The sequence below is a fragment of the Porites lutea genome, chromosome 2 (genome assembly GCF_958299795.1).
Source record: "Porites lutea chromosome 2, jaPorLute2.1, whole genome shotgun sequence".
NCBI classification, from domain to species: domain Eukaryota; kingdom Metazoa; phylum Cnidaria; class Anthozoa; order Scleractinia; family Poritidae; genus Porites; species Porites lutea.
The window spans coordinates 28202258-28228558 of NC_133202.1; the positions used below are offsets into that span (position 1 = coordinate 28202258).

The 26301-nt window shown below is 38.4% G+C and overlaps 4 protein-coding genes across 4 annotated transcripts; all 4 read left to right on the forward strand.

Moving 5' to 3' along the window:
* The first annotated feature begins 2179 nt into the window (after nt 1-2179).
* On the forward strand, nt 2180-3151 carry LOC140925979 (adrenocorticotropic hormone receptor-like). The gene has a single exon (XM_073375796.1). The coding sequence runs from the start codon at nt 2180-2182 to the stop codon at nt 3149-3151; it is 972 nt and encodes a 323-aa protein (XP_073231897.1).
* A 2775-nt stretch (nt 3152-5926) lies between these two features.
* On the forward strand, nt 5927-6949 carry LOC140925980 (adenosine receptor A2b-like). Its single transcript, XM_073375797.1, has one exon. It carries the CDS (start codon nt 5927-5929, stop codon nt 6947-6949), a length of 1023 nt encoding a protein of 340 aa, XP_073231898.1.
* A 10382-nt stretch (nt 6950-17331) lies between these two features.
* LOC140925981 (adenosine receptor A2b-like) lies at nt 17332-18288 on the forward strand. The gene has a single exon (XM_073375798.1). It carries the CDS (start codon nt 17332-17334, stop codon nt 18286-18288), a length of 957 nt encoding a protein of 318 aa, XP_073231899.1.
* A 3930-nt stretch (nt 18289-22218) lies between these two features.
* Nucleotides 22219-23085, forward strand: LOC140925983 (alpha-1B adrenergic receptor-like). Its single transcript, XM_073375799.1, has one exon. The coding sequence runs from the start codon at nt 22219-22221 to the stop codon at nt 23083-23085; it is 867 nt and encodes a 288-aa protein (XP_073231900.1).
* Nucleotides 23086-26301: the final 3216 nt, after the last annotated feature.

A 26301-nucleotide genomic window follows, 5' to 3' on the forward strand; every position in this document is an offset into this window, starting at 1 on the left:
GAGAAGTGAGAGGGATTTTTGATTAAGAACTGAGACCACAGGCAGCCCAAACTCACGTTACGAGGAAAGGGTGTAAAGTAATCTACTTACCATAGGTGACGCGTGACCTTTTTGGTAGACGCGTGAACAAGGCCAAATAAATTTTCATTTGTCTCGCATGTTTTTGTTTTACCTGTCTTGTTCGCAACCTTGCTTCGGAAGAATTGCTTCGTCAAGTCTTCATTTGACTGAAAAGTTTTTAAATTATGTTTTCGTTAAAGTTTAAAATATGTTAAATATAATATGATAATTTTAATCGCCTTTTTTAAGCTTAAAAACTACTGAACTGGGTGGTCGAAAAGTCTTTTTCAGTATTAAGCATCACTGTAATCCGTTTTTATCAAACTTCCAAACTTCGAATGACTTAAGAAAAGTGGTAAATAACTAAGTTTTGCAGCCATCCTCGGGTGTTCGCAAATTGTTTTCTTTTGGTCGCTTCTTTTCGGCTTAACATGAACACCTGCGCATGTAAAATTGTGGGCGTTCGTTATTATCTGTGTTCCGCTCCTAACTACTTCCGCTGCTTAATAAGTTTTGAATTTGATTGAAACGTTGCCAGCGACTATGAATTCCATTTATTATCTTACTACTTAGTGAATGACGTGTTTCCATTTGCAATAAAGCAGGACGTGTTGAGCCAGAGTGTCTGCTTCCTTGAATGATAACACTTTGTATTCAGCTGATAATCGCATCTTTACTTTGCTTTTCTTTTCCTTTCAGTGCAAAGAATTGAAAATTTATTTTAAACCGCAAAGAAACAGGTCTGTCAAAAACTATAAACTGACTTAAGAGTCCGTTTGTAATAATAATAATCATCATCATCATCATAATGATGATGATGATGATGATAATAATAATAATAATAATAATAATAATAATAATAATAATAATAATAATAATAATAATAATAACAACAACCCAGGAGTCATTTCATGAGTTTAAGGTTGAGTATGATCGTCCGGGTGAACGTAGTCCTGAATAGGACTGTTGTTGTTGACAGTGACTGACGTTTCGACAACCTGTAAGGTAGTCATCTTCAGAGTTAAAGGGAGTTGTATCACGTCAGTTGATGGTATTTAAATATGGTTATTGACCTGATTGGTAAATCAAGTCGCCATGTTATTGGTCGTCTGTCAGTTAAGCCGTGATGTTATTGGCTATGAAGACCCGTAATGTCTTTGGCGCGTTTCGATCCGTCTATTGTCACAGTTAAAAAGACAGTTGTGCAGTCGTTCTCTTGTAGTTAGTTTTCGTCAATAAGTCGTCAATAAGTCGTTTGAATGGTGCTGGTAACTGTTGACTAATAATGAGAAGAATAATCTTAATCATAATCATAATCATAATAACAATGAAATAATAAAATGAAAAAAGGAATTAATTCTTTGCAGCGTCTTTATACCTGGTATAGCAACGCCTTTTTAGCTCTAATTTTGCTCGGGGAAACGACAAGAGGCACTGGGGTGATTATCTCCGAAATATTAGCTCTATAGAAAATCTCTTAGTAGTTCTACAATCCCAAGATTCCTGTTTTACCAAGTCTAAATACACTGGACTGACACTGTTTAATAAGAATTATTCATTTGCCCGTTAAAAAAAGTCAGTTGTTTAATAACAATAAGAACATAAAAATACTGACAATACGCGGCATGTGATAGCTACTTTTATTTCCTTGACTCTTGACATGCTATTTGTTTTCTTAATGGATTTGTAAGGAAAAACTTAAGAGTTTGACGTTTAGAAGGCATTTGTTAGGGCAGGTACCTGATGTAAACCAGCTTATTTGTTTGCAACCTCATAAAGTTGCTAGAGAAATTAGGAAATTTTAGGTTACAAAACGGTTTATTATAATCATATTTTATCGCTATTCAGTATTCGTTTGTATTTTGTTTTGACGCTATTAAAACTTATAGGGAACGCTATGAATGAAAGTAGATACCGTTATCTAATATCATAAAATGAGCCGCCATTTCACCTGGCTATGGCTGCCAGCATTTATTTTGCCGAGTAAGTATGACAAGAAACGGATCAACAGTAGCATTTATCAGGAGAGCATAATAACATTAAGTTCTGACCATAAGGCAGTGCCAAACTTTACCGGCAACGTAGCTGGCACAATACTCCTTCAATGATCCAAACACGGATGAATTGTTCTGGTCGAAACCATACCTCACAGAAGAAGACGTGGAAATTTATTCTACAGTTGAACTTTGATGTGGTTATCACAGTCGCTGCTTTGCTCGGCAGCTATTTGGTGCTCAGAGCGTTTCACAAATTTCAAAATTTGCGAACTGCATCCAACATCATTCTGGTGAGTTTTTCCATCGCTGACGGTTTACTGGCGCTTTCCCGAATTCTAGACATCATTCACTTGAGCATAAGGTATAATGCTAGTGAAGTAAAGTATCTTTTACGTGTTCCTGTTCTTAAAGAGGTAAGCAGAACTTTCACCTTCTTTCTCGTTTCGGTCATCATTCTTCATCTCGCTTTAATGAGTGTGGAGCGTTTCATCGCCATTAAGTTCGCCTTAACATACCACACCATAGTGACCAAACGCCGATCGCGGATCGTTTCCATCGCAATGTGGCTGTGGGCTCTGGTCGTTACGATAGCTCTGCCAAAGGTACTTAAGCTAATGGGGAAAGATTTCAGAAATGCAGACAGTAATACCTCCCAAGTGCTCCACACCAGATGGCATCTTGTATTCCAAGCTGCGTCAATGTTTCTTGTCCCCCTGTTGATCATTTTATGCTCGTACACCTACATCTTCATAGTGTCCTACAAGCAGAGACAACATGTCAGAGAACAGGGCCGCGACGTTAGAGGAATGCCCATTATCAAGCATCAAATGAAAGGTGCCCGCACTCTCGCCATTATTGTAGCGCTGTGTCTGCTCAGTATCATCCCTATGCTGGCTGTGACTTTCCTCCGAGTCTTCCGTGGCGTATCACTCGGAGGCCGCTGCCATCAAAAGCTACTGAAGCAAATCCTTTACGACGTGGCCATGTTTTTGAATGCCATATGCAACCCTCTTATCTACGGATGGAAAAATGAAGAATTTAGAAACGCTTTTCGTAAGATGCTGAAATGTTGCTTAGTGCGCAAACGTTTTTAGGTGTTTAAAAATGTTTTGTTTAATGCGAATTGGCTAAGCATCAAGTACCGGCAGAAACTCATAAGGGGTTCAAACGATACCAAACTCCCTTCGGTAAGCCACTGAAAACAGCTCGAGGTTTCTATCTGCCAAATTACTGGACTCAAAAAGAGCCCTGCGCGGGAACTGTATGGTGTCAAATGCTTATTCATTTCATGTATAATAATAGTATAGTGGCACGAATGTAAGCTGGTCACAGTTTGAGTAAAAAAAGAGACTATGTCTTATGATCAGATCTAGGGAAAAAGATCATTAAAAAAAGCCCAGTGGAGGACATACACTGACACATTGCGAATTTGTCAAAATTTTTTACTGTCGGCTGAGAAGTGAGAGGGATTTTAAATTAAGAACTGAGACTTAAGATCGAAGAATTGTTGATATGGCTGGGAAATGCCAACGGCGATTCCAGGACCCCCAGCAGTCACCCTGTATCTCCCAAAAGTTGTAAAAGAAAAAGCTGGCCAATTTTACTGGTGCTTTTGCAGATAGCATGGGAAAGAAGCAAAATTTCCCACAAAAGTTTTAAATGAATTTCAAGCATTCTAGTCTCTTAGTATAATGCAATGAATACGTTCTTTACATTCCACCGTGTATGTACACTGTTCAAAGACGATCTATTGGGAGCCCGGGGAAGGGGGCGACTTCCATATGAAAGTGAATGGAATATTCGGCGCCTCGCTTAGGATTGATCATGACGGAAACCAATATGATATCTTTACCCATAGAGGTTAATTATTGCGGATTGTGAGTAAAGAAATAACTATGTGAAACAATCAAATGCCCTCATTCTTGCTTGAGTCAAGTAACGACCCAGTCGCCACATATTGGTCTCCTATACAATGAAAATTTCAATTTTCCGACGATCATCTTCGTCTCTGTTATTTCGCATTTCCTCCTCCTCCAGGCGGGAAAGGTTTGAAAGAAGGCTCATCATATTGAGCTAGAAGAATGGAAATATGAAAGTCTAACCCAAAGAAATATTTCGATAAATGTGAATTCGAAGAGGTCATGGCCGCCCATGTTGTCTGCCGTTTTGGATCACGTCAAAGGTTCACCAGTAGCTCATGGCCAAGTATCTATTTAATGTCAAGTCAAATAAAACGCTGTAACGGAGGAAAACCCGATCGAGATCATTTTAAAACCCTTTCTCCCTCTTGTATCACGACGGATACGAGTTTGCGTGGTGGCCTTAAAGGGGAGATCCGCCCGAACGGGGTTCTTTGTTAAAGCTTCAGCTGCTGGTATATAAAAGGCGAGGGATTTCACCTGGCTAGTTAAAGTATATGAAAGAATAGGGCCGGAAATCTGTTATTTGCTTTGGCTGTGAATCGAAGAAGTCGAGAAAAACCTCCTGGTTTAGTAATTTTTCACAATTAAGATACAGTGAATATACACTGGAGATGGCAGTTCAAAACGATGTAGCATCCTAATTTAGGTATGTGAAAGGGGACCGGTACCATTTGTCAATAAAAGGGTATACAAAAGGGATTCCTTTTCTGTCAAAAATGGTATACGTAGTATATGAGAAGTTGAATCTTTTGACTTCGGAGCGGAGCCTCCCCGTATAAAACTTTGTTGAGTGCTCCCCCGGCGCGATTTATCAGTCCGCTGCCGGATGGCTGCTCGATATCAAGAAGGTATTGTCTCTTTCGAAGACAAAGCTGAATTACTTGAATATAAGTTGAGTATCCACCTGTTATCTTTACTAAAATAACTGCTTTTCATGACTAAAAACGTTCTCTTATTGCAATATACTGAACAAACAGAACCCTTCTCGTTTGTTAATTGCATGTTTTCCTTGTGACACTTTGTTTTTGCAAATGGACGTTATTCGTATTATGAGGGAAATGATTTTTCCGATCTGTTTAGTTTGGTTTTTCTTGTTCTGAATTAGTTTTTGCTATTCTTAGAAATTGCATTCAATCCTTATACGTTTATCTGAGTCAAAAACGGTAAAAACAACATCCGAAAATAAAATAACTGAAATTGCATCGTCGTTTAAAGTATTGTAATTGGGTATGCACAGTGTTGCTTTTTGTATGGTAGTCAGCATCTATTTTGAGTCAAATGAATGGCGTGAATGGGCTATGTATACGTATAATTTCGACCATGGAACTAATTTTTGCGGTAGTGTTCTTTTGCGGGAGCAGTTTCTGCGCCGGATCAATCCGCGAGAATTAATTACGACACGTAACATCATACGTGGATGAAAGAGAGTCTTGAAAATTGTGACTTTCGAATAATTAATTTTGAGCTGTTTTCGAATTCTTTGCGATTTGTCAAATTTTCCTGTGTTTTTTTTGCCTTGACCAGTCCGATTCCTAACGAAGTCTCATATTTGGCCAGTTTTCACCCTTGTCCCTTAACAGTGCTATAAATTATTTCAATAGGGGAAGGTTTGGAAGTTTTAATAGAAGTTGAGGAACCAACTCAATTGAGTCACTACTAAATAATTTATTCCTTCCATTTCACTCTGCAAAGAGGACTTGCGTCATTGGGTGTTTTGTTAACAATAAAATATTGCCTTTCATAACTTACAAACCTATTACTAAATTAATTGTAGGCATGGTAATTTGTAGTTATCCTCATTTAAGAACATTATAATATTCAATATTCAGCGAAGCGCAGCTGCGCGAAGGCCAGTTTAAATTCAGATAAAAGCAATTGTGAACGAATTAGAAACTTAAAAGGAGACATTGCTAATTGCAATTCTAAATTTAGCAGACCTGGCAGAACATGTCCTGTAATAGAGGGAAATGTTGCTACAACGAAACAGAGATGAACGCTACCTCTAAACTTTGTCTCGAAGGCTGCGGTTTGACGAAGACTGAGTATATTATCATGATACATTTTCATGTCATTTTGGCCGTCGCAGCCGTTTTCGGCAGCTACCTCATGCTCCGGGCGTTCCACAAATTTCACAGTCTTCGAACTGCGTCAAACGTAATCTTGGCGAGTTTGTCCATTGCTGATGGATTGCTGGCTATCCCGTCAGTCCTAGACATCATACACTTAAATCTATGCTTTAGAGATGGGCATTGGTCTGGCATTCTGAGTAACATAAGCTCGCGTTCCAGCTTCCTTCTCCTTTCAGTTATCGTTCTTCACCTCGCCTTAATCAGTTTGGAACGGTCCATCGCCGTGAGATTCGCCTTGCGATACCACATCATAGTAACCGATCGCCGGGCACTGATCGTTTCTATCGCCATGTGGCTGTGGGCTGCCGCCGTTATGTTTGTTTTCCCACAGGTCCTTAAAGCATCCATCGACGATTTCGAACAATTTCGCCAGGCGATGAATCCTTATAGTAAGACTCCCGAAGAACCCCAAAATCGTGACTTGTCTCCTTTAACGAAAGGATATCTCATATTCTTGTTGATAACACTACTGGTTATCCCCCTAGTTATCATCTTATGGTCCTCCTCCTACATCTTCTTCGTGTCTCTTAAGCACGGAAGGCAGATCAGACAGCAAGCTGACATCTCAGGACTACCTCAAATCAAGCATGAAATGAAAGCCAACCGCACTCTCGCCGTGGTGATAGCAGTATGCCTTCTCAGTATCATACCGTTGTTGGTTGTCACATGCCTTCGCTTTTTCGGGAAGCTGTCCGAGTGTGGCCATCCAGATCGTAGGCCTTACAAGTTTATCGTTTACGACGTGGCGACTGGCTTGAACGCCATCAGCAATCCTCTTATTTACGGATGGAAAAATAAAGAATTCAGAAGTGCTTTTATGAAAGTGCTGAAATGCACTTAGAACGTTTACATTCCTAGGCAGTCCTAAGAGGAAAGTGAAAACTTTTGTTGCTCTGGAAAGCATTATGACTGACAAAACTTGTTAAATGGAGCATTAAGTACATGTTAATACGTTAGTAAGTAAAATAGTAAGTAGCTTATTTTAACACTTACTACCTAAGAGCTGAAAAACTCATTCGAATGTGCTCGTCATTGCAATATTTCTAGTGGTTCCAAAAGGAAATTTAAGTGCTGCGAGCAGATCATCTTTAGTAACACGCGTTATATTCTATGTATCTTCTCACTTAGGTTCGATTTGTATATGTTAATAGTAATAATAAAACTAATATAGCGCCGATATCAATATTGCTAATATTGCAGCGCTTCAAAATAAAAATATTTGAAAAAAAAATGACCAAGACTACCTAATGTATACAAAGTGTATGAGCCTACCAAAAAGAGCTTTAAAAACAATTACGTCAACACTAAAAATATAAAAATTACCTAGACTACTTAAATCGTAAAAAAGATTGCTTAAAACCTCGTTAAAACGAGATTAAAAAGCATATGAAATTACAAAATGCTTCCTGAAATAAAAATGTCTTGAGTGTCTTTTTAAAAGATGTTACTGTGGGGCTACTCCTAATCGTATAGGGCAATGAAGTCCCTAGTTGAGGAGCATCAGCAGCAAAAGATCGATCTCATAACGCTGTTAAAGTCTTGAATTTCACAGGGTTTAGGAGCAGTCCATCAAAATCGGAGCGTAACTTGTATTTACATACTTCTTTAACATTAATACATGTTTACGAGAGTATCGTCCTACGTCTTATTTAGGTCACAATTTCTTGCTCCTTCCCCCTTGTTTTTCCACTCAAAGCCTTTTGTAAATGACCCAATTCTTCGAAAAAAGCCCAGCAACTCGTGTTGGTGACAAAGTAGGCACTAAATAAGAAAAAAACATATCAATCTTTCTAAATAATCGATAAGTAAAGTGAGAAGTGAACAGGATGCGTTTAAAAGAGAGAGGCGTTTATTAGAGAGATTAAGAATCACGTTTACTCGGCGGTGTTGAAGTTTTCCCCTTAACTGTGGTTTACTGTTTGTTATTACGTCTAATCAAAATTATTTTGTTCCACGCCAGTTTTATCCATAAGAATTGTTCTGAACAGTTTTTATCTTCTTATTTTCTTTTCTGAGCAATTCTCAACTTAAATTTGCCGTTTGCCGCGAACGTGACTCTTAATCTCTTTGTTCTCATAACTGTAAGGAACTCCACAAAAATAAAATGTATTCGACGAATATACCACCACAGTATATAAACAGCAGACTATCCACTCCATCGGCATTAATACGTCTAGACCCTGTGTTTTTCAATCCTCAGCTTTTGATGTCAGAATCCTTACTGTGAACTTGATTTGACGTTTAACAAGATGTAATGCGCATACTTTCTTGCTAATCAAACAAGAAACTGAATAAATTGAATTGTTTTTCTCGTTTTTGCTAATTCCTAGCATGTTGGATTAATTGTGTAGGAGCTCGAGGGCTTCCATTAGACGTTGTGTCCGGTTTTCGTATTGAGAATTGAATTGAGCGTTTTTTAGAAATTGCATCCAAACTTCATCTGTTTATATTACCTGAGTCGAAAGACCGAAATGCTGTTGTCGTTTTAAGTAATAACAGTGGTGTGTATACTAAGTCAAGTAGTATAGTAGGGATGAAATTATTTTTTTCGCGGGGGAGCTCAGTAACTTGCGAGGGAATACATTAACGCCGATGGCGTCATAACCTTTTGTCTTCATCTCATGAATAAAATGCGCAAGAATTTCGTTAAGATAAGGTCTTGTGTTATTATTAGTTGAGAGAAAGGTAATAAATGTGAAATCCTACACTTTTATGCACTCCGATAAACATGTCCAAACTTGTCGTACCTCTCCATTGTTTCCGACTCGAACTCGAGACCGCCGGATTGAGAGTCCGCTGCAGTGACCCTCGGTCACGCTCCCTCCTGTACTACGAGTTGATTTTTGCGCAGGCTTTTTCTTCTTTAGAGGAGATTTTTCTTTTTCGCTGGCCCGGGATCGTAAGGGCTTAGGTAATGGCATTTCGTATTTTTAGCGTTTGGATGAAAGAAATCTCGAAAACAGTGGGTTTTGAAACAGCCTGCTTTCATCTCGCAAAGTATTATAATCTCTTTTTCCTTTTTTCAGTCGGGGATTTGAAATTTTTGCCGCTAAATCTCGGTTTTATATCAATTTATACACCAATAATGAAAGGAGGAAGTTTGAGCATTCTCCTTATCCGCTTGCTCGATACATTCGTTACTTTAATTATTATTTTTTTTCACTATATTTCGTAAATTCTCAGTATTGCCTTAATACATGATATAAGACGGCTTTTAGCTCCAGTTATTGCCCGGGAAACGTTTGTTTAAGAACGTCTTGCTTTATATTAAACTTTATAATTTTTTTGCGAAGGTAAGAACACTTTTCCTTAAACGAAAACCCAATCCCCTCCTATCAAATTCATAGGCACTCGAGCTTATCCGCTCAAAAACGCTGCATTGTTGTGCATCGTAAAGAATTAGTAAAACTATCCTCCCCTCCTCTCCAATTCACTTTTAGCAAGGGTAAAACAAAAAACTTCAAAAAAGTGAAACTTGTATTTGAGGATGTCAGTACGTTAACGAAGATTAATGTATAGGTAGCCGTAAAAGCCAAAGCATTACCTTGCTGGATATTTGAAAACGTACCGAACGAAAATTGCAGTCTTTTCACAAGAAAAAGACCAAAAGCAAAATGAGCCCGAAAATCCCCCTAGAAAAGAACAAGGAAAGAAAAAATAGAAAGAGTGCGGAGAAAGAGAAAAAAAAGCAATGGCTGCACTATTAGCTGTTATGTTGACTTCTTTGGAGGTAGTTTTTGAAAGAGAAAACTGTTTGATGGGAGAGCTCTGTTTTGGCTGTAACCTTCTTAAAAATCCAACTAGATATATATTTTTCTTACTCTTGCGGCTAACAGAAACCTGATAAAAAAAGGAATATATTTTTAAAGCCAATGATTAAATAACGGCCTTCATTTTTCAGAGACTAAAGTTGTTGTAGTTTTACAGCCAACAGTTCACTCTCTTACTCTGTAAGCCTCCTGTTATTTGGGGGTTCCTTGACTGAAGCATGGGTCTCCTGTGCAAAAGCCAACCGTGTTTAATATTTATCCTTTTTGAAGAAATAAACACTTCGTCTTATCACCGAAAACTAGGTAGCAGTTATTCTTTCTTCTCCACTTTTCCATAAAAGTAACAAACACATTTTGTGCATTTTTTGTTTTAACGTTTAATTTCAAATAACGTGGGTTGCCTGTGTTTAAAGCTCCAAATGTTTAGGGACGGACCATTAGAAAAGTTATGGGGGGAGGGGAATTTTCGAGCCGCGGGAATTTTTTTTTTCGTTATCAAATTCCTTGTATGAATTTTTTTAGGCCATAGCATAAATATTTTTTAGGGTTACTTGGCGTGCATGAATTTTTTTCATTTAAATTTCCCTTGCGCGAATATTTTTTTTGTACTTCGCCCGCCCCCCGCCCCCCCATAACACGGGACGAAAAATTGGATTTACTGCACTTTTGACACGAGTCAAAAGTTAAGTCAAATATGGTACTGGCTTTGACTCCACCTTTGACGCGCGTCAAAGATGTCGCCAAATATATAAGCTCTTTGCTTACTCCTTTGACCTCGGTAAAGGTGAAGTCAAATTGTTAACAACTTTGACTTCTCCTTTGACGCGCGTCAAAGATGAAGTCAAATGAATCAATGCTTTGCTATTTCTTTAACCCTTATCAAAGTCGTTGTCAAATATGCTGTTAACTTTGACTTTACCTTTGACGCACGTCAAAGATGAAGTCAAAAGTGTAGTGGCTGTGACCATACCTTTGATACTAGTCAAAAATGAAGTCAAATACGACCGCTACACTTTTACAACACTCTTGAATGGTGCTGAAAGGTGAGAGCAAATATGCAATGAATTACGTCTACAAACACTTATGTCGAAACTGATATTGAGAAAGGAAATTAAAAAGCTGTATTTGAATACTGTTTTAAAGATATTTATACAATACCGAACACGGGCGAGTAATCATTGTAATTGCTGTTTTATAATTATTTTTGAAAATGTTCTAGAATATGTACTTTTTGGAAGTGATTTTTTTTTTTGTCTTATCTTGAGTGGAACATTTTCTCCTTGATGATCAATATACCATGTAATAACAGCGACGCAAAACAATGACTCAACAATTGGACGATGGAAGACTGAACCCAAGCAAGACACCCTGTTTTTGGCGCGAAATTGTCGCGGCTGCAAACTCTCTCCGCCCGCGCAAATAAAACAAACTACGCAGATCTGAAGAAAACAAAAGCTGCTTTTTCGTACGAAGCAGTCCAGCTTTTGTTAACAAATATTTTCACCCTTATCTTTGATAGAGTCTAGACCACAAACTTGTTCAAAAGGTACGTGTCATTCTTTTCTATGTGTTCATGCAATAGTTGTTCTTCAAACTTCATAGTTGTTTTATTGTGTTAAGCTTACGAAAACCAACTCCGAACAGGCGTGTATGTCGTGCTTGGGAGCTTTTGTGATTGTAAATCTGGTTCAGAAAACTATAAAAAATTTTTCTATATTACAGTAAAGTTTACATTAGATCAAGCCCTTTTTTCTTAATAGGGTTAGTGCATTTCTGCAAAAGTAATAGCTGGCTTATATTTCACAATGCAATTCAAGTCAAAACTCCATGCGAGAACCTACTAACATAACATTGCCAGAAATAGTGGACATTTCGCGCCCGTGATTAATTGTCAGCGGAATCTCATTTCCGAAATGGCGGACAAAAACGATCGTAGTCAGGAAAAGCGTATCCCCTGCGATTGTTAAAATAATTTGAGCTCTGTGGATCTGTTTTACGAAGAATAAAGCTGGAATGAAACATCTTGCAAGAAAATGTTAGGTTTATACTCGGCCGAGCGGCTGATAGCAACAAAACAGTACGCGGCTGTGCCTTTCGTGACATTTTCGTGACAATTTTGTTTTAAAACCAAGCCTGGTAGGCTAATCGAGGATTTTTGAATGCCTGGAACCTAGTTTATATCCCGTGAAGCATCTCTAGAGTTGTAGCAACAAACAAAATGGCGATTCGGTGAGGTTTGGAGTTGTGAAGCTTTGTCCGACCGAAATGTGCCATTCACAACTATGGCGTCCATTACTGGACTACAGATGGAAAACTGAGGGAAATAATGCGCCTTTGGAAGTATTTTCCAGTGCAAAAATCGTCCTTTTAACGACTGTTTTGGAAACATCTTCCATCGCAGAAGTGATATCGAGTCGTGCAAATTTACTTCAGTGAAGGGTTTATCCTCTAATCGACGAGCATTTCGCATGACTTCGGCAAGATTTTAAGACAATGTATGGAGAAATGGAGCGTACAACGAGAGATAAAAGTGGCTTCTTCGGGAAGTAAGTAAACCTACTTCTAATTAGCTATTTTTAACCCAGATGCGAAGGTTGCACAGCACTTAACATGTTTCGAGTCGTGCACCGAACACCGGTGAGCTCATAATCGATATATTTGAAAAAGTTTCCTTTTCTCCATACATTTTCTTATACGAATTCGCAGCCATTGTGGCCTTGGTGCGCACGCGCAACCACCATCTTGTCCCTAATTTAAGCTTATTTGAACAGGATTCAGTGCAGTTTATCAAACAAAGAAGAGTGGTTATTTGAAGACTTCGGATGTTTTACAGACGTGAGTATCTCTTTCTATTGATTTTTCTGGGTTCTATACGTAATGGGGCTCAGGCTGCATAATTTTTAAAATATTCCATTAGTTTTTGTGCCACCACAGTGGCAGCTAGGTATGTTTCAACATTTAATAATAATCATTCAAACATACCGAGCTGTCCCTTCTTTATTGTGGCTGGACAATAACTTTTTAAAATTGCCTGCGTAGCAAGCTTTTCCGCGCGAGTTTTCTGCAAGAGACTAAGTTTGAAGAGGGCAAAAAAAAAAGAGGAAGGAGTGGCCGGGAGGGGCTAACTCGCGCAATAACTCTATTGGAAACGCTTGTTATGCAGGCTTGGTATAATATAAAGTGTTTCTTTAGTTTAATTTTAAGCTTTGGGCATGGAGGGAAATTTTCATTGAATTTTCCTGGACTTAATTAAGTGATAATAAGGCTCGATTCAAACGTCAAATTTCACAAATGACGATGCATGTACACGAAATGTAATGTTCCCATTCAAAAGCATTAGGTGCGCTACACAATTTTAACCGGGTCTTTAAGTTTTGATAAAGGTAAAGAGAAAGGGGAATTTTCTGCAGGAGAGGAGCCATAGTAAAAAGGGAGTAGGGCCGAAAAATTATTTGAAACACTACCACTGAATTTTTTATCTCAAATTGCTATGTTCTTTTACAATTATTTCACAGATAAAAGAAACAAGGCAAAGTGATAAGTCTCCAGTGGAACGAAACACACAACAGAGGAGGATTGAAGTTAGATACATGGCGTTTGTCTTTCACTTAAATCAAGAATCAAAAGCACTTCAGAATGAAAATCTTCGCAAAGATAACATCAAGACAGATGGGCTCCTGATCAAGAACATTTCTTACTTACCATGATTTTTGCACTGGCTTGCGTGAAAAAAGTGTTTTAAACCATTTTGCAGGTTGCCGTCCGTGACAACAGCGTGTATCTGGAACATTTATAGTGCTTCAAAAATTTGCGGCAGTCATTATGATTGTCCATTGACTGACGGCAATGAGTAACTTTAGACAATAAATCGTGAAAAGTTTTTAAAAAATCATTTTTATGCGTTTAAGTTTTAATCGGAATTATTCAGCTTTCTAATCATCTAATGAGGTTTTAGGACAATAAAGTACAAGATTAAGAACTCAGTCTCTTATCTGTCCACCTTTTTAAACGGTATCCAGGTCGCAATTGAATTTGATTGAAATCTCAAGTTGGATTCTAGCCTGTATATCAAGCGCTTATGACTAGCGAGGCAATAACGCGGCATTCGCGCGAAGCGCGAGGCGAACGCGGAATTCACGCGAAGCGCGAGACGAGCGAGAGGCGCGATGCGAGGGGAGGAAAAAAACCAAACATATTTGGCAACACCTTTATTAAACCTTTGACTTGAATCTCAGACGCATTTGACGACAACTTTGTCACACATTTGACCTGAGGCTCAGACACATTTGACGACACTTTTCACAAGCCTTTGACTTTAATCACAGACATAACTTTACCGCGCTTTTGTCACACCTTTGACCTGAATCTCAGACATATTTGACGACGCCTTTGATAGGAGTACAAATGCTAATGAAATATACCTTTGACGCGCGTCAAAGGTAGGGGTTAAAGGCGAGACAAAAACGGCCTTTATCGCCTGAAGACTCGCCTTTGACCGCGAGCAAAGGTAAACTTTTGTCGCGCGTCAAAGTTGTACAAAGGTGTGCAAAGGTGGCCTTTATCGCCCGTTTGACTTCACCTTTGACGTTCGGTAAATCCGTTTTTTCGTCCCGTGTAAGTTTTCTAATGGTCCGTCCCTTAACGCTTAATTTTGACATGTTCCACCGATCGGTTTTTGGCGGATTTTAAGTATGTTGCTAGATAGGCCACCCTTACTTAAATAGCGTTGAAAACAATTCTTTTGCAATTAGTTTGATATTGAGCCTCGAAAATGCCTAGATTGACTGGACTACTAAGTGTAGAGCGCATTTCTATTGTGGAACTTCTTATAATAGGCTAATGTTCGAGCGTAGTGCGTGTGAGCTATTGTGCTTAACCTGTGTCAAATCACTAAGATAGGATGGCGCCAGTCCATTTATTAACTTCAATTGAAAGCAAGAATTAAATGGTGTTCTGTAAAATTCTATAGCCGAAAAAATATTCACATAAATCTGAATGCTAAGAGGCCACCCATGTTGGCCACCATCTGGCGTTATAGCCTGTTTAGCACATCGTCAATTAACTATTCAACAACAAGTCGATTAAAATGTGGGGATTTTAATTCCTTGTTTCACGGTCGATAAGAGTTTCCCTGTCCACCTTTCAGGGTGTTACTTTTCTTTTAGTACTTTGTTTCATTAACTGATAGTTTTATCATGTTAGATGCAAAACTATTGAAACCTCAATCTTAAATGTAAACGGAGACAGCTTACCGGGCCCGTTAATTATCGAGACTTTCGAGAAACGGGTTACTTGTGTTTTACTCGCTTCGGGGCCTTCCATCTCCAAGTCAGACATAGCAGACATCGTTTCAGGTGTTTTTTAATTTTTTTTCCTTGTTATTTGACATGTACACCAGAAGAAAAATAGTGAACAAGGCCAAATATATTTTCATTTGTCTCGCATGTTTTTGTTTTACCTGTATTGCTCGCAACCTTGCTTCGGAAGAATTGCTTCGTCAAGTGTTTTTGAATTTTTTTGAATTATGTTTTCGTTTAAGTTTAAAATATGATAAATATAATATGATGATTTTAATCTCCTTTTTCAAGCTTATGTGGGCGTTCTTCATTGTCTCTATTCCGCGCCAAACTTCTTCCGCTCTTTAATAAGTTTAATTTCTTATAACTGTCGCCAGCAAGTATGAATTCAGTTTATTTCTCCTTTCGAACTCATTATTTTCCTACATAGTGGTTTACGCGTTTCAATTAATTTTTAATAACACAGCATCACAAAGTTAGAAATGAAAACTGACGTTTCCTAGTCGCTTGATTAATGGCTTAAAAACGAAGGTGTCGAGCCAGTGTGTCTACTTCCATGAATAAAAACAATTTCTGTTCAGCTGACAATGGCGCCTTCAATTTGATCCTCTTCTCCATTCAGTGCATATTAAAATTGAAAACGGCTATTTTAAGCCGAAACTTATCCACAGTCGCAAAGAAACAGGACATGCATTTTGTACGTGTGAAGCAGGTTCTGATATTGATATTAATAAACTGACTTGATAATCTCTTAAATAATAATAATAATAATAATAATAATAATAATAACATTGATAATAATAATTATAATAATAATTATTATTATTTTAGTAATAATAGTTATGATAATATTAATTCAAAGGAGTATTTAGGAGAGGATTTTAGATCTGTTATTGAATAAGCTCGCACTTCGTACATGTTCGGCTGTTCCTTGTATTTTATACTCGATAACACGCACTTACTAGTTTATGAAACTTTCAAAGCCTGCTGTTATAGCTACTTTTTATTAAGAGTGCCACAGTTCTTTTGTTTTTCTTTCTAGGCCAAATATAAGGTTCTTTTTTATGAATTATTTGACTTTGTGCTTGTTCATTTCCCCGTTGAACGCAGTCAGTTGTTTAATAAAACTTAAAAACACAATGCGTGATAACTAGTTTTATTTCCTTAACTCTATACTTAGACTACGAGCAGCCTCCCTTTTTTTTGATCCGTCGAGCAAAACGCCCGAGATACGCAAATGCCCACGCGCGTGACTGAAGGCGCGAGACGGGAGAGGCACAAAAAAAGAGAGACTCTCTTTTTTCTTCTCGGGCTGCCGCCCTCGTTTCTCGTGTTTCGCGGCTTCGCCGCTCAACGCTCGCGCGCGCGTGCACTCCCCTTACTAAATCTGAAGAAAAAGATAGACTGCTCGCAGTCTACTCTATACTACGCAATTTTGACATCCTATTTACTTTCTTAGTGGGTTCTCAATGAATTTGCCAAGAAATTTAGAGTTTGATGTTTTAGAAGGCAGTAATTAAGGCAGTTACCTACTATTAACCTGTATATTTTATGGACAATCGCATTTACTTGGATTTTGGTTAATAGAAATGGTTTAATTTTACCTTTATTGCAGATGCGTCGTATTTGTTTATTAAACGCTATTAAAACAAAAAGAAAAATCATCAATAGTTGCTATCGTTATTTAGTAAAATCCAACTAGTTGTCTATTATCAATGCTGCGTTCTGATTGTTTGAGCTACTACTAGGCTATATGTTATAGCCCACTAGTAGCGAAAAGTGTCGGCTTTAAAAACCAAAACAATGGCGGCTGAATTGCGTTTTGATAGCTAATTAAAGTTATTTCGTCTCGATATTTTTGACCAACTAGTTGGATTTTACTAAAACAATTATTCCTCTCGCCCTCATGGGCTATTGACTCAGAGCCCATTAGGACTCGAGGAATAATTGTTAACTAATATCCTTTGCTGATATACAGAGTTGATCTCACCTGGCCATGGCTGACTAGTTTGATCATGATGAGAAACGGAACAACAGTGCTATAAGTGGTTCGAACGGTATATAGGAACATAGGTGGTACAATTGTCCTCCCGCAATTAACCAAACACAGACGAATCCCTTCTGAACTGTGCAGACAACGTGTCTTCCTCCCCGCAATGAAGAACAATTTACCGAAGGGGAAATTTATTCTAATGTTGAACGTTCATGGGATTATCACAATCGTTGCTTTGCTCGGGAGTTATTTCGTGCTAAGAGCGTTTCACAAATTTCGGAAACTGCGAACTGCTTCCAACAATATTCTGGTGAGTTTGTCTATCGCCGACGGCTTACTAGCGATTCCCTTGATTCTTGATATCATTCAGTTATGCCTTAAGTGTAATGTTGGGCATTGTCCACATATGCATATTCTTAAAGAAGTAGACGGAACTATCACCTTGTTCCTCCTTTCGGTCATTATTCTTCATCTCAGCTTAATGAGTTCAGAACGTTTCATCGCCATCAAGTTCGCCTTAAGATACCAAGCCATAGTGACCAAACGCCGAGCACGGATCCTTTCCATCGCGATGTGGCTGTGGGCTCTGGTCGTTAATGTGGCTGTTCCAGAGGTTCTTCAGAAGACAACAGGGAAAGATTTCAGAAAATTTCACCGACAGATGAATACACATGAATGTAATACAACACACAATACAACCCAAGTGCACCCCATCAGATGGCATCTTGTATTCACTGCTGTGTCAATGTTTCTTGTCCCCTTGCTGATCATTTTATGCTCGTACACCTACATTTTCATTGTGTCCTACAAACAGAGACAAAATGTCAGAGAGCAGGGCCGTGACATTCCAGGAATGCTCACCGTCAAGCATCACATGAAAGGTGCCCACACTCTCGCCATTGTTGTAGCGGTGTGTCTACTCAGTATCATCGCTTTGCTGGTTGTGACATCCCTCCGAATCGTCTATGGCAAATCACTCGGGCGCCGCGATCAAATGCTAATGGAGAATATGGTCTACGACGTGGCCATGTTTTTGAATGCCGTATGCAACCCCCTTATCTACGGATGGAAAAATGAAGAATTTAGAAACGCTTTTCGTAAGATGCTGAAATGCTGCTAAGTGATCTTAGTGCGCAAACGTTGTTAGGCGTCTTAGGCCATACCTAGATTAATTGTATTCTTTTGTTTAAGGCAAATTGGCCAAGTATCAGGAACTAGACGATACCAAACTCCCTTTTGTAAGCCGCTGAGAATCGCTCCAGAGGTTTCTAGCCGCTAAATTACTGGACTCAAATAACTTGCCCTACGCAGGAATTATATGGTGTCAAATTAGTGTAGTAGCACGAATGTAAGTTGTCAAATTTTATAACAAACGAATCCTTTTGCATGAGTAAAAAAAGAGACTAATTATATGTTCTATGATCAGATCTAGTGAAAAATAATTTTTGGAAGAGGCCCATTGGAGGACATACACTGATACATTGCGAATTTGTCAAAATTTTTACTGTCGCCTGAGAAGTGAGAGGGATTTTTAATTAAGAACTTAGACTTAAGATCAAAGAACTATTGATACGGCAGGGAAAAGCCAACGGTGATTCCAGCATCCTCATGCAGTCACCCTGTAACTCGCAAAAGTTGTAAAAGAAAAAGCTAAACAATTGCTTATGCCGATAACATGGTAAAGAAGCAAACTTGCCCACAAAAGTTTAAAACGAATTTCAAGCATTCTTACTAGCTTCTTGGTATTATGCAGTGAATACGCTGCTTACGTTCCATTTGATTTGACGTTGAACAAGATGCAATGCGCATACTTTCTTACTAATGAAAAAAGAAACTGAATAAATTGAATTGTTTTTCTCGTTTTTGCTAATTCCTAGCATTTTGGAATGATTATCTAGGAGCTCGAGAGCTTCTATTAGACGTTGTGTCCGGTTTTCGTATTGGGAATTGAATTGAGCGTTTTTTAGAAAATTGCATCCAAACTTCATCTGTTTATATTATCTGAGTCGAAAGACCGAGATGCCGTTGTCGTTTTAAGTAATAACAGTGGAGTGTATACTAAGTCAAGTAGTATAGGGATGAAATTAATTTTTTTTGCGGGGGAGCTCAGTAACTTGCGAGGGAATACATTAACGCCGATGACGTCATAACCTTTTGTCTTCATCTCATGAATAAAATGCGCAAGAATTTCGTTAAGATAAGGTCGTGTGTTATTATTAGTTGGGAGAAAGGTAATAAATATGCAAATCCTACACTTTTATGCACTCTGATAAACATGTCCAAACTTGTCGTACCTCTCCATTATTTCCAACTCGAACTGGAGCAGCCGGATTGAGAGTCCGCTGCGCTGACCCTCGGTCACGCTCCCTCCTGTACTACGAATTGATTTTTGCGCAGGCTTTTTCTTCTTTAGAGGAACGTTTTTCTTTTTAGCTGGCCCGGGATCGTAAGGGCTTAGGTAATGGCATTTTGTATTTTTAGCGTTTGGATGAAGGAAATCTCGAAAACAGTGGGTTTTGAAACAGCCTGCTTTCATCTCGCAAAGTATTATAATCTCTTTTTTCCATTCTTCAGTCGGGGATTTGAATTTTTTGCCGCTCAATCTCGGTTTTATATCGATTTATACACCAATAATACCAATGAAAGGAGGAAGTTAGAGGATTTTCCTTATCCGCTTGCTCGATACATTCGTTACTTTAATTTTTTTTTTTTCACTATATTTCGTAAATTCTCAGTATTGCCTTAATACATGATATAAGACGGCTTTTAGCTCCAGTTATTGCCCGGGAAACGTTTGTTTAAGAACGTCCTGCTTTATATAAAGTTGCTGCTTTTTGTCAATGCCAATCTCATTCATGATGATAATAATGATAATAATAATAATTATTATTATTATTTTAATAATTATAAAAATTTAATAACTTGTATAGCGCTAATTTACATATACTAATCAATAGCGCTTTACAAAATAAAAATATATATATATATTAAAAACATTATTAAGTAGGGAATAATTTGCAGACCTATCCAAAAAGGTCTTAAGTTAGTTTTTAAAAACACTAAGTGTCGTAACATTTAACGCAGGTCAGCCGGTAAGCTGTTTCATGGAGCCGGTGCGGCAAAAGTAAAAGACCTGCCATTAAGCGTAGAGCGCATTATATCTATTGTGGAACTTCTAATAATAGACTAATGTTCGAGCGTAGTACGTATGAGCTTTTGTGCTTAACCTGTGTCAAATCACCAAGATAGGATGGCGCCAGTCCATATATTGATTTCAATTGAAGTAAGAATTAAATGGTGTTCTGTAAAAGTCTATAGCCGAAAAAATATTCACATAAATCTGAATGCTAAGAGGTCACCCATGTCGGCCACCATGTAGCGTTATAGCCTGTTTAGCACATCGTCGATTAATTATTCAACAAGTCGATTAAAATGCGGGGATTTTAATTCCTTGTTTCACGGTCGATAAGAGTTTCCCTGTCCACCTTTCAGGGTGTTAATTTTCTTTTAGTACTGAAGGCAGTTACAGCTGTATTCATTTTTATCTCATGCATAAAGCTTTATATTTTTACCTTTAGCAAATATTGGTTATTTATAATAGTTTGTGTCGTTTTGACCAAAAGAGCGGCTTACTATCAGTCAATAGCAAAAGTGTGGTGGCCGACAGGTTAACAATCGAACATATTCGTTTTTCCTGCGGGGTTTGAGCCTTTTCTTCTGGTTGTTTTTTTTAAACAAGAAACTTTGCTCCGCTTTTTCTCTCCTTACCCAAGTGTTTAACGTGATGGCGATGTTCCTACATTACATATTAATATATTTTAAAAATGAGAGAGCACTACGTTTATTTATTAGTCTAATGCTGTTTGAATAAGGAGCTGGTCGACATTAAAAGCGTATTGTCTATTTCGAAAACAAAACTAGAATAGTTGAATACAAATTATGTATACAGTCCTTATATTTATTGAAATATCTGCTATAATGTTTCAAACCCTTCACAAAACCTTCGTCGTTAAAAAATTGCATTTGTCCGGCCCTTTGGCACGAAATTTTGGCGATTGTGGGGAGCAATTTTAAATTGTTTCGATGGGTCGGGACCATTTTTTTTTTCTCTCGGGAATTAATTTTTGCGATCCTTAGAAGTTGTATTTAGACTTCCTGTGTTTATCTGAGCCAAGTACAAACAATTAAACAACATCCGAATGTTAAACAAAACTGCCGTTGTCGTTTTAAATAACTCAATGAAATATGGTGGGTGGACGGAGTCGCTTTCTGTATCACAATCAACAGTCACCAACAAAATTTTATGCTTCGCATCAAAACTATTTATTATTGCCGTTAAGTTTTATTCGAATGATTTTTTTTAATTTGATATTTTTTCACGGAACGTTTTATAAAGGGGCATTAAAATTTGCGTCACCTCGTAAGAAAATTTGCAATACTTAAGTGCTGCACTTGGCATCACGATGTTTACATGACATTTCTGACGTTCGACTTTTGGGTGAAAGTAAGTCTAGAAAGCTGTAGGTAAGAAACAATTTTGAGGTGTTGCTTCAAGTCTCTCAAACTGGGTGAGTCTTGAAATCTTCTTTCTGTGTTTTTTTTTATACGCTACATTTTATGTCTCAAAATGAACTTGCGTCAATGGGTGTATGTTCTCTCTGACAACTTACACAAACATATTACTAAATGATGGACCAATGGTAATTTGGAAATTTCTTAATTAAAACACATAATATTCAGCGAAGTTCAGCTGCAGATGGTTAAGGCCACGTTAAGTTTATATAAAAGCACTGGTGAACAAATTAGCAACTTCAAAGGAGACTGCGTTAATTGCAATTCGAAACTTAGTGGCGTTTGAAACTGACAGACTATGGCCAGCAATTTTTCCATAGACTGTGACAAAGAGAAATTTTGCTTAAACGAAACAGGGATGAATTGCACTTCTAAACGTTGGCATGATAGTAGCCGTAGTTTGAAGACGACGAAATTTGTTGTCTTGATAACTTTCCATGTAATTGTGGCCGTCGCAGCCCTTTTCGGCAACTACCTCATGCTTCGAGCGTTTCACAAATTTCAAAATCTTCGGACTGCGTCAAATGTAATCTTGGCGAGTTTGTCCATTGCTGATGGATTGCTTGGGATTCCGTCCATCCTAGATATCATACACTTGAGTCTATCCGTTGGAGCTGAGCATAGGTCTGGTATTCTGAGAAAAATAAGTGCGAGTTCCACCTTCCTTCTCATGTCAGTTATCGTTCTTCACCTCGCCTTAATTAGTTTGGAACGGTCCATCGCCGTGAGGTTCGCCTTAAGATACCACATTATAGTAACCAACCGACGAGCACTGATCGTTTCTATCGCCATGTGGCTGTGGGCTGTGGTCGTTATCATTGTTTTCCCAAAGGTCCTTAAAGCCTCCAGCGACGATTTCGAACAGCTTCGCCAGGCGATGAATCCATACAGTGAGACCCGCAAAAGACCCCCAAATGACGGCCCTCCTCCATTAACCGAGGGATACCTCGTATTTCAAATGATAACACTGTTGGTTATCCCCCTGTTTATCATTCTTTGCTCCTACTCCTATATCTTCATCGTGTCCAACAGGCACAGGAAGCAGATTAGAGAGCAAACTGACATCTCAGGACTACCGCAACGAATCAAGCATGAAATGAAAGGTGCCCGCACTTTCGCCGTGGTGATAGCAGTGTGTCTTCTGAGTATCATACCTTTGTTGGTTGTGACATGCCTTCGCTTTTTTGGGAGGCTGTCAGAGTGTGACCATCCAAAACGGAAGCATTATAAGTTTATCTTTTACAATGTGGCAATTGGGTTGAACGCCATCTGCAATCCTCTTATTTACGGATGGAAAAATAAAGAATTCAGAAGAGCTTTTGTTAAAGTGCTGAAGTGTGCTTAGAACGTGATCATACCTTGTACCAAGAGGAAAGTGACTTAATTATTGTTACTGTAGGAATAATTTCTGATAAAAACGTGTTAAATATATAGAGAATTAGAAAATAAGACCGCCAGTCAACTCTCTGCATACTATCTCTTTCATGTCCTTGTTTTACTGTTTTACTGTGAAAAGAAAATGAATGAAAATCCGTAAGGTTAATGAAAATTAGTTTAATTTGTTGTCCATACATCGCTCCTTTAGGACAGAATTCTGTTTTTCAATCCAATATTTCTTTACTTGTACCAGTTATTGCCTATGTTTATCTGCTGGTAGTTACCTAAACTCTGCTTGTTCTTGATTTGTGTGGTGTGTCTGTCTAGGTTTTATGCGCTCCGTCTGCACATATAAAAAAACCTTTTTCAAGCGATTGGCAACATGGAATCTCAAAAAAAGAAATATGGAATCTATTTGTTAAATATAATCCATTTTGCCCTGTGTCAGTTCAGTAAAACGTTTTTCAGGGCTCTTTGAAATTTATATGAAAAGCAGAGAAGATTGTTAATTCCCTATCAGTTGGACGAAATCCCAGGTAACTGCAGTTTTCAAAAAGGGCAACAGGCTAGATGAAAATAACTACAGACCTATATCACTCCTAAGTGTTCCTAGCAAAATTTTGGAAAGGGTGGTTTGTAGATCTTTTGATAATGATCTGACCACTCACAGTCTGTTGTCTGGCAGACAATGGGATTAAGGAAGAGTCATTCTACAGGTAGTCTTTTGTTGCACCTTACCTAAGTGTGGAAAGAAGCCTTGGACGATGGGCTTAAAGTAGACGAATTGTTCCTTGACTTTAGGAAAGCCTTTGATTGTGTAGATCATGTCATTCAGGGTGAGAAACGTAAGGTATTGGGAATGTCAGAAGATATGTGGATATGGTTTATAGATTATTTAGCAAGTAGAAGCCAATTGGCACAAATATACGACGCATCTTCGGAATCTAAACCTGTTAAAAATTGGGGTCCCTTAGGGTTCCCTATTGGGACCTAGGCTTTTTATTACTTATGTAAATGATCTTCCAGACAGCATTAAAAATGGCGTATTTTACATGTATGCTGACGACACTACCATTTATACCACTGGTAACACTACTGATGAGGTTGCTATAGCTCTCCAGGTGATACTCGATCAGCTACAAACCTGGTGCCAAAAGAATAGATTAATTATTCATGAAGGGAATGCGATGCAGTACTCCTGGATACAAAACCCTTTATTGGACCTCTGAAGCCCTTAGTTTGGGGAGACAAAACCATTGAATACAGATCTTTATCTGTATGTCTTGGTATAGCCATTGATGAAAGACTCTCCTGGGCCAACCGTGTAAAATCGGTCTCTACGTCATACAGCTCTAAAGTTAAATTCTTAAGACGCATAAGCTTTTTACCAAAAGCCACACTAGAAGCAATTTATGACAAAACAGTAATCCCAAGCGTATTATATAGTATGGCTGTGTGGGGCTCTTGCTCAGATTATTTGAGGAAAGACCTAGAACTAATCCACCTCAGAGCAGCAAGACTTATCCACAAACTACCAAGAGACATGGAAGACGAAACAGTACTCATAAATGCAAGTTGGATGCCATTAAAATATTTTTATTGCTCTCGTATTCTAAATATAACGCATAGAACTTTTTATAATTTAGAGTTAGGTGATATAAATAGTTTAGTTGTTAAGAACGCTTCTGCCTTTTATAGTCTTAGGAAATCGTTAAATGTTGTTGTATCTAGGACAAGAACTAAACAGGGTCGTCGTTCATTTAAACACAGAGCTGAAATTGCCTGGAACTCTTTACCTGACACCATCAAACAGCTTGAAAACCCTCACTCTTTTAAAAGAAAGTGAAAATCGATCAAGACCTATGTTAGGGACATCAGTTTTCAAAAGGAATGCTCAGTAAAATATAATAAGAACACTGAATTTAGATATTTTTAAATTATTTGATTATTTGATTTTATCTCAAATAATTGTATTGTAAATCTTTGTTCTCTTATCTAGACTAGTAGTAGTAGGTCCACATCAGCTGTACAGTTGCTTATTTCAATCCTACTTATCAAATAAATGTATGTATGTATGTATGTATGTACGTACCAACTCTTTCTCCTGTCCTTCTTTACGGTCCAGCTACATAGCTACACTGTCAGGTACATGTTTCTGAATTTTTCTTCCCCGTGGAATTCAATCGGGCGAAGAAACGGACGTTGGAAGGCAGCGCTTGAACCGGGAGCTTGAATCCCTCTTCACTGTCACTCTTCTCGTTTTCAGAACTAAACAAGACGCTTGACACAAACGAATACAACTGAAGAAGGGTTTTCATTTTCCTTCCACAAGAACTATAAATTCGGTCCGACATATCCTCAGCTCGCAATATTCTCTTTGCGAGAACTAAATCAAACGAGCCCCCTCGTCTGCTTTGAAGGCTGAAACAAGTTTTCGGTACCAATCTGATCCCCCTGAGAACCAAACTTGACACACAGACGAAGGGGCTGCCAGCTTGGCCTGTAATCAATCAACTTTGTTTTTCGGAACGTCATTGTTCAGCCAATTGTATTTCCCTTTGTCTGGGGGAAGTACAAATGAAATTTTATGAGAGATAGTTGCAAGCTCTCCTTTCCTCTGCCCCTCGCGGCTTCTCCGCTCGCTTGCGCGTTCTCGCGAGACTCGCTTCGCTCGCCCAAATAGGAGAGCTTGCTCGCAGGCTAAATTATCTATACAGACGATTTTCGAATCCTGGGCAGCTCCATAGAGGATTCAAGAGCCACTTCTTTGCTAATGCTTGACCTACTACAGGGGCATAACTTCAGACGTATCCAAAGCAGGCTGGCGCTCATTCTGCCAGGAACTAACCGCAAACCAGACATCACATAAACGTCCTCGAACTCAAAGCTGCTTTTTTCGCAACGAAAGTCTTTCCCAAACACACATGTCCAATATACACAAACGGATACAATTCGTCAAACCGATGGTCCATTGATACCAATGGTACGATTGGTTGTGAGTATTGGACAACCCTCGGTTTGAGAGGAACGACTGGAGAAATTCCGCAGTGATGATGTGTTACTACCGTGATCTGAGTAGTGTGTCTGATTGGTCACTGCTGTGAGGGAAGTTTGCTTCAATCAATCTGAAGCACTACCAAATTCTGAGCAGTAACATCTGTGGTTGTTCCTCAGGTGTCATCTC

What these genes read in the sequence shown, in the direction of transcription:
- LOC140925979 (XM_073375796.1), top strand. Translation starts at nt 2,180, where the DNA reads ATGAATTGTTCTGGTCGAAACCATACCTCACAGAAGAAGACGTGGAAA.
- LOC140925980 (XM_073375797.1), top strand. Translation starts at nt 5,927, where the DNA reads ATGTCCTGTAATAGAGGGAAATGTTGCTACAACGAAACAGAGATGAAC.
- LOC140925981 (XM_073375798.1), top strand. Translation starts at nt 17,332, where the DNA reads ATGAAGAACAATTTACCGAAGGGGAAATTTATTCTAATGTTGAACGTT.
- LOC140925983 (XM_073375799.1), top strand. Translation starts at nt 22,219, where the DNA reads ATGCTTCGAGCGTTTCACAAATTTCAAAATCTTCGGACTGCGTCAAAT.